Genomic DNA, 8,281 nt, shown 5'->3' with positions numbered 1-8,281 from the left:
TATTTTTTTTCCTGCTAAATGCTCCAAAAAAAGAAATTATGGATTAATTTTTAAAAACATATTGAAATTGCTTGTAATCCTTTTTTGATTTGCTTTTCCTTATAAACAAACCAGGTAATCTGAACATCCTTGTACAGTAATTATTTTGGATTAGCAAGAACACACTGTATAAATATACAGAATGAGTCAAAGTCCCTTGCATCATTTTTACTCTAAAACAATTAATTGATATCTTTCAAGACTGATACAAAATATGTAGGTTATACTATTATAAATGATCAGAATAACAATATGCTTAATATTGTTATTTTTCATCTTTTTATACCAGAAATATTAGCATTAACACAATTTATTGATTAATATCTATTACTGAAATTTATTATAATAAATTCAACATTTGAAAACTTTAATCAGAAAGAAAAAATACACATACATTACTTTTATAAAAGGGGTTTGAAAACGTTTGTTTTTTCGAAGTTTTTCGATGTTACCACACCGTAAATTGGTTTCATGGGAGTAATTTCTAATGCAATAAGTCAAGTTTTTGGAGTTATGCATAGTTTGTTCTACAAACTTGTATTTTCTAATTTATTTTTAGTTGTTTTCACCAATTAATACTATAAAATTGTGGAAAAATAACACAAGATAATGGCCATATTTGGAATATACAGTGGGTGATCGGTTAATGAACATAATTCATTCCAAGACTTTGTTCGCTATCTGAATTGTTCATTAACCGATTATCGATTTACCATAGGTTTAAATGGGAATTTAATTAATTCGTTCTGGAGACACCCAAAAATAAAAAAATATATACTTTCTTACTACATTTATTTATATGCAATAATAAAAATATATCCATACACAGTCTTGTGTTTTTATTAATCACGTTTTTCCATTTGAAAGGGTTAAAAAATCTCTCTAATGTCTATTGCTTTTCTCTCTTCAGGATTTTTTGTAAGTAATTGCAATTGTAGAAATCCCCAAGTCTCAACCTGGTTTGGATGACATTCTAAGACCGTTCCTTCCACTTCTTCAAAGGATCTTTAATAACAGATATCAGCATTAATCCTGTTTTTTTATAATAAAACTTATCTCGCCAAGTTTCTTGGTGTTCTTCATTCAAGAGTTCTTGGCGTTCTTCTGTTGTCAGATCCGTTTCAGGTTCCATTAGGAATTCTTCGATGTTCTTTATTTCTCAGATGTGATTTTTGTTACTCCTTTAGTTGCTTGAGTCTTCTTGATTATACAGTATTTTTCTTAAATAAGATTGAACTGTGGACTACTGTAGACCTGTTCACGCCAAACTGCCCAGCAACATTAGGTATCTTCTGCCCACTCTCTACCTTTATTATTATACTCTCACCTTTCGAAAAGAAAAACAGATGCAAAACAATTCCTTTATGTATTCATAAAAGAATTGTTTTGTCAGAAAAATAAAAGGCTGGAATTACAAGGGAGAGTTTCAAAGTTCGGAGGAATACTATCTGATCAGTATATACTGGCTTGAGCGTCGATTTTGACGTCTCCCACACTTCAAAAAGTTTCAAATTGTTGCCCGAAGACAACAATTTGAATCGGTATTCATTATTTTACGTCGCTTCTTCTTGTGTTTGTTCTGTGGGGTGTTCGTTATTCGATCATGTGTTTGTTGTCCGAACATAAAAATCTTTTGCGAAAGTGTTCGTTATCCAATCTGTTCATTAACCGATCACCCACTGTATAGCTATATTTGAATACCTTATTAAAAGTAAAGCCTATGATTACCAAGAAATGCTTAATTGTAGGAGTCTTGACTCTTATAATTATTTTTCAAGTGGTAAAGTAGGTGAAATTTTAATTGATAAGTTGAACATTTGTGTCCTTAAGACAAATGTAGAGCCATCACAAACCCTGTCTGCAAGTAATCATTCTCTTTAATTTTCATTGTGTGGAAATGAATGTAACTGGAATGATTGACTACATGGACAATTTTGATGCATAATGTTTTTGTGTGTATTGCACACAGCTTTAAACCACTTATAAATAACTTTCTGGCTATTATGGCAGCCAACCCCTGCACAATATCTACCTGAACTGGTTTTATGAGGCATGTCACCAATGAAAAACTAAAAATTGCAGATCTACACTAACAACTAACAGTATCTTAATGGCTGCCAAGATATATGCCCTTGTGGCAGAATTCAAAAACATGTTTAAAAACATTTGGATAGTCTGTTGAAACATTTAATATTTTCAATTTTAATGAAAATGCTATATATTTTAATAATGACAATTAAAGTTATTAATTAAAGATGATGCATAATTGTATTTTAAAAGAATGTAAGTTAATCTTTTATCTGTAATAAAGGATTAACTTATTATAATATAAGTTAATTCTTTATCATAATAAATATTAATAATTCAATATATATATTAAGTGAACACTGCCTAACACTAACACAAGTAAGAAATGTGTTAAACTTGATTCATGTTGATAATATGGAGAAGTAAAATTTTTCAGGAATAATTCTGATTTTCATTTTTGATATAATAATTCTGATTAACATATCATAACTTATATTGATAGGAAGAATATTATTTAAAAACATAGGTGTTACAAAAGAAATTTGGTATATTTCCTGTTATTATTAAATGGCAGAACATTAAATTATACAAAACATTTTGTAAAGATTATTTTAATATTGTTTTCAAATTGTTGCAATTCATCTTAGATAAACTTTAAACATGCATATAAATTATATAAATGCTTCTGAAATTAATAAAGTTTAGTTTCTTACATTTTAAGTATAGTCTTATATCCTATATAGCAACAGTTCTTGAATGTCAGCAGTATGGAACATACCTGATCATTCTGAGATTTTGAGTGAAAAGTTTAGCTAGCATCACTATATTCTTTCAAAAATAAAAATATTATATTGAAAGGAATAAACCATATATCAATGTCCGTACAATAAATAAGTTTAATGGTTCCATTAACATGAGTGTTAACACACTATTTGTTCTTCTCATTGCTGTTTTTTTTTTTAAGTGTGACTCTGGAAAGCATGTATAATTAGCCACCCCTACTATGCAGTTTCATCCTACTGTTAAAATTAAGATTATTATTTACAAATGAAAAATAATTTGAGTTTATAAATGTTTTTTTTCTTGTAAAGAATGTTTTTTATTTCATGTATTTACTCTACATTTCAATTTTAAATAAATTTTTTAGATTTATGATTATTCCTATATAGGAATAATCAATAATCATAGGAATAATATATACAGTATATATATATAAATGATTATTTTAAATTTTATTTAGGTTCCTGGAAGATTATTTCCTATTGAAGTCTATTATAGACCAATATTAGTAGAAAACAAATCTTCTAAAACAAGTCGTTTGAATCCAGGTCCATACATTCAGATTTTACAATTGATTGATCATAAATATCCTTCAAATGAAAGAGGTGATGTTCTAATGTTTCTCAGTGGAATGACAGAAATTTCAACAGTGGTTGATGCTGCAGAAATGTATGCAGAACAAAATAAAAAATGGATAATTTTGCCATTACATAGTACTTTATCAATTGATGTACAGGACAAGGTATTGAACACTTTAAATATTTAATAAATTTTCAAAGAAATTTTATTAATTTTTATATGAAATAATGTGATTATTACATATTAAGAAAAACTTTGCAAAATTAATTGTATTAATTATATAAAATTTAATAAATATTAATGATAGATGTATAATGTTGATTTTTTTTATTATTGGCCAGTAGTGAGCAGTAATTTTACATACCTTCCAAAGAAAAAAAAAAATGCTTTAATAGGGAACAAAAGCTGTTAATCTGTATAATTATTTTTAAATTGTTTAATCTCTNACACTTCCTGTCTAACAATAACAACACAATTACACTTTAATGTCCTGTATAATTATTTTTAAATTGTTTAATCTCTTATTATTATAAATAAATTATTGCAGGTATTTGGTATAGCACCTGAAGGTGTAAGAAAATGTATTGTGTCAACAAATATTGCCGAAACATCAGTGACCATTGATGGTGTACGATTTGTTGTCGACTCTGGAAAAGTGAAAGAAATGAGTTATGATCCTAACTGCAGGATGCAGTGCCTTAAAGAATTTTGGATTAGTCGTGCAAGTGCAGAACAAAGAAAAGGACGTGCAGGTTAAAATTTTTTATATTAGGAAATTAGTTGTAATTTAGAAAAAATTTGACTTAAATATAATTTTTAAATATTCTTAGATCTGTAATGAAATGTAACTATGTTTAAATAAATAAAATGAATATGCTTTAGTTAGACTAAATGTAAAGGATGAAAATCTAATTGAAAAAAAAGGATGATCAAGTGATAAATTGAAAGGATTATTGAAAAAGACAGGTGATAAACCAAAATCATATATGTTGTGTGCCCGGTGATTTCTCTGACATGCCACTTTGGGTGCACATGCATAGGTTTGCCACCCCTCATCTATACCAAAATATAGCAATCTGTATTTTGAATATAAGTAAATCTTTATTATTGTTATTTTTATATAATGAAATTAAAATTAGTTCTGTGTACAAATATACTTTTGTACATATTTTTTTTTACATATTTCAGAATAGTAATATAATGATACTATATAAGTATTAATATCTGCAGTTGCAGATTATTTTAAAAAAATTAATAATTATATAACTTTTCAAATTATAAAAAAATTTATATATTAATTAATTATTTTCTAAATGTTTATGTTAGGGAGAACTGGTCCTGGAGTTTGCTTTCGTTTATACTCAGAGAAAGAATATGATGCAATGGATGCATATTCTTCTCCAGAAATTCAGAGAGTTCCTTTGGATTCACTGTTGTTGCAAATGATATCCATTGGATTACCAGATGCTCGCAAATTTCCTTTTTTGGAAGCTCCATCAAATTCTAGTATTGAAATTTCCTTACAAAATCTGAAAAATGAGGTATATTAATTTTTTGTGTATTTAATTTATTATCTCTAAAATGACTATAACAAAATTTGACTAAAAATGCTAATAAAATATTATTAAAACACTAGTAAAACCATCAGTCAAATATACTATAACAGCAAAGCTAAAATTAATTTTTGACTTTATTTCATTTGTAAGTTATATTTCTTAGAAAATTTTATAAGTTTAATAATAAATATTCTATGTATGCATTAAAGATGGCAAGTATCTCCATTTTATCTGTAGAAGTTATTTTAAACTAATCAGATTAATGAAATAATAACATAACTTATTTAATCTAGTAAATATTTCATAAAGCTTAGCTTTTTACTTGAATACAGATTTAACAGTGTGTTCTCAGAGTCAAAATATACTGTGTCTGTATGGATTAAAGTTTTTGAAACATTTACTATATTTGTAGAAAATATCTTAAAATATTACTTCTGTGAGACCCGAAAGGCCCTGGGTCTATTTTATGAATTTTTATTGATAATACTAAATTATAGACACAAAATATTATTTTGTTTTTGGTGAAAAAACTGGTGTTTTAGACGTGGAAAAACCAGATAACAGATGCTACTTCCTTTCTCAGAAGAGAACATCCTCTGTTTTTCTGTATCTGGTTAAAAATCTCGCTCAGATGGGAAATGGTTACCCCTCATTCATCCCCCTTTCGTCCGTTCTCACGAAAGAGTTACTGGCCGATGATTGGTCGAAATCCAGGAGATAAAAGGAAAATTAGTCAGAATTCGAGGGGTTCTTCGACAGATCCGAAGCATCAAAACTCCACGCAGTTTTCCTCCTGATGGCCAACGCCCTAAACGGAGTCCGATAGACTAAGTCCCGAAGTCTACACGTAGAAGTGATATTTTTATATTTTGTGCACGAATTGATCTCCCATACGAAAGTAATATGAACCCTATCTACAAGGTGTCCTATATCTACAGAAACGAAGACGACAACTAACAGGTTGTATGTTTAGAATAATTTTGTGAGCTCTCTCTCTCGATCGCGCATTAGCATAGAATAGGTCGTAGCCTCTAGCTTGTCGCTAAATGGTTGTAATCGAATTTTTTGTATTCGTTTGTTTGAGATTTATTAAGTTTACTCTTGTTTTATTTTATAAGAATGTCTCCTCAATTTATTCCGAATCAGATCGCAAACGCGTGTTAATCCGCATATAATAAGATCGATTAACTGGTATCAAGGAATCCTGACGAACGTCTGAACTTCTCGTTCAGATCATTTTAAAATACGCTTTCCTATGTAAACTTTTTACGATTGGATCTTACGATTCGAAACTCGGAGAACTATTCTCACAGAATAGGCCGATTAAGTGGTACTAACGAATTAGTGTACCCCCCCGGCTGATCTCACACTTCTAATCATAGCAAACTGAATTAATTTAGATTTGGTGAATTAATCAATGTATAAAAATATAACAGCATGTAAATAATCCTAAAATATTAGATAAAAGTAAGATTTTGTTTAGAATTTTAATTGTGGCTCCCTTAGAACAATGTTTATACAGGCACTCCTCTACTTATGAACATTCAACTTACAAACTCTCAGATACTGAACAATTTGACCGTATGTATAAAACTTTAATTTTTTTGTGGATTCTGAAGTTCTCTTACTGCTCATGGAGTGGCATCAAAGATAGTCTTTGGCCACTAATAAATAAGTAATGTGGGCTTATTTCTATTTCATATTGTCATTTATTTGTTTTGACATGATTTCCGAGGTTTCACTGCTGCTTGTGAGGTGGTGTTGAAGTTGATAACATTGGCATAATGGCATTTTTTGCTATCGTTTTTAATTTTTATAAACTTTTATTATTATTGCTTCAAAAATGCATTCAAAACATAATAGTAAATATAGCAATGGAGATAAATGCCAGAAGTGTAGCTCTCACCATGGAAATTAAACTGGACATTACAGAACTTGTATATCGACGGACCAGAAAATGTTGTATACAAAATTGATGTTGTGATGATGGTGGTATGAAATGTTCCCATTTACACGGTCAAAAAAACACAATACACTTCCTGTCTAACAATAACAACACAATTACACTTTAATGTCTCTAATAAGTGAGTGACTCTCTGGCACTCCGCAATTGAGCAACACTCCGGTACCCGACAATTAATTTGATAACTACAATACTGGTTCCTGACCAGCCACAAACCTACCCACTTTGGTTAGCTCCCTAGTCAGTGCTGCGGTCAGCACTCCTCACAGCACTACCTCCACACACCCTCTGACTCTACACACCCACAAATTTTCCCTCTCTAGGCAGGACAATCTCCCCCACATTCTTGGGGATACTGTTACCTCACCCACCTGACACGTGTGACCAAGCTGTGGACNACCTTTTTTTATATAAATAATATATAAATTATTGAAATTTTCTAACAGATTTTGAAAGTGGAAAAAATTCAGACTCCCAGGAAAGATATGATGGACAACGTAAAATTAATTTCAAATTTAATACCGAAGATGTAGATGAATTAATGACACGAGGATTTCTGTTTAAGGATGATGAAGATGAGAATCAAATTTCTAAAGAAAAAATATTGGAATTTCAGCATATCCTTTTATTATATATAAACTTTTTACAAAAACAAAAATTTAATAAATTGCAGAAATTACGAGAATCACAAGCAAATCTTCCAATTGCAAATCACAGAAAGGATATTTTAGATGCAGTTTCTAAGAATCAAGTAGTATTAATAGCAGGTGATACAGGCTGTGGCAAATCTACTCAAATTCCTCAATATTTATTATCTGCTGGTTATAAGAACATTTGTTGCACGCAGCCAAGGAGGATAGCTTGTATATCTCTTTGTAAAAGAGTTTCGTATGAAACTTTAGATGAATATGGTTCAGAAGTTGGATATCAAATCAGATTTGAAAAGGACAAAACACAATTTACAAGAATTCTATTTTTGACAGAAGGGTTATTACTTCGTCAAGTAGCAACTGATTCATTATTGTCTTCATATGATGTAATAATTTTAGATGAAGTTCACGAGCGACATTTATCATGTGATTTTCTTATTGGCATAGTTAAATGTCTTACTTATCAACGTCCTAAAGTAAAGATTATTTTTATGTCTGCTACTATAAATATTCAACTGTTTGCTAATTATTTCAAAAATTGCCCTGTTATACAAGTAAGTTTTTGTTTTTAAAAGTATCCAAAATATTTTTATATATAATATATTTGATATATACATATTAAAATTTGTTTAATTATATTTAGTATTGTAATAAATAGTTTAATAATTAAGAATCCATGTTAAAAA

At 29.2% G+C, this 8,281-nt stretch overlaps 1 protein-coding gene across 2 annotated transcripts in view; it reads left to right on the top strand.

Annotated features, from left to right (window-relative positions):
- LOC111638710 (probable ATP-dependent RNA helicase DHX34) overlaps positions 1-8,281 on the top strand; it is a 50,198-nt gene that overhangs the window by 3,113 nt on the left and 38,804 nt on the right. For both annotated transcript variants that reach the window (XR_002758922.1, XM_023384466.1), the window contains exons 4-6: positions 3,308-3,589; positions 3,974-4,178; positions 4,753-4,967. Coding sequence is in view for 1 of the 2 variants with exons in the window: in XM_023384466.1 (XP_023240234.1) it covers positions 3,308-3,589; positions 3,974-4,178; positions 4,753-4,967 (702 nt within the window). In the remaining variant the exon portion in view is untranslated. The remainder of the gene's footprint in view (positions 1-3,307; positions 3,590-3,973; positions 4,179-4,752; positions 4,968-8,281) is intronic.

This window comes from Centruroides sculpturatus, unplaced genomic scaffold (genome assembly GCF_000671375.1).
Source record: "Centruroides sculpturatus isolate CEXI.00-Female unplaced genomic scaffold, Cexi_2.0 scaffold1118, whole genome shotgun sequence".
NCBI lineage: Eukaryota > Metazoa > Arthropoda > Arachnida > Scorpiones > Buthidae > Centruroides > Centruroides sculpturatus.
Note: the sequence above shows the minus strand (reverse complement) of the source record. Positions and strands in the feature narration are given on the sequence as shown.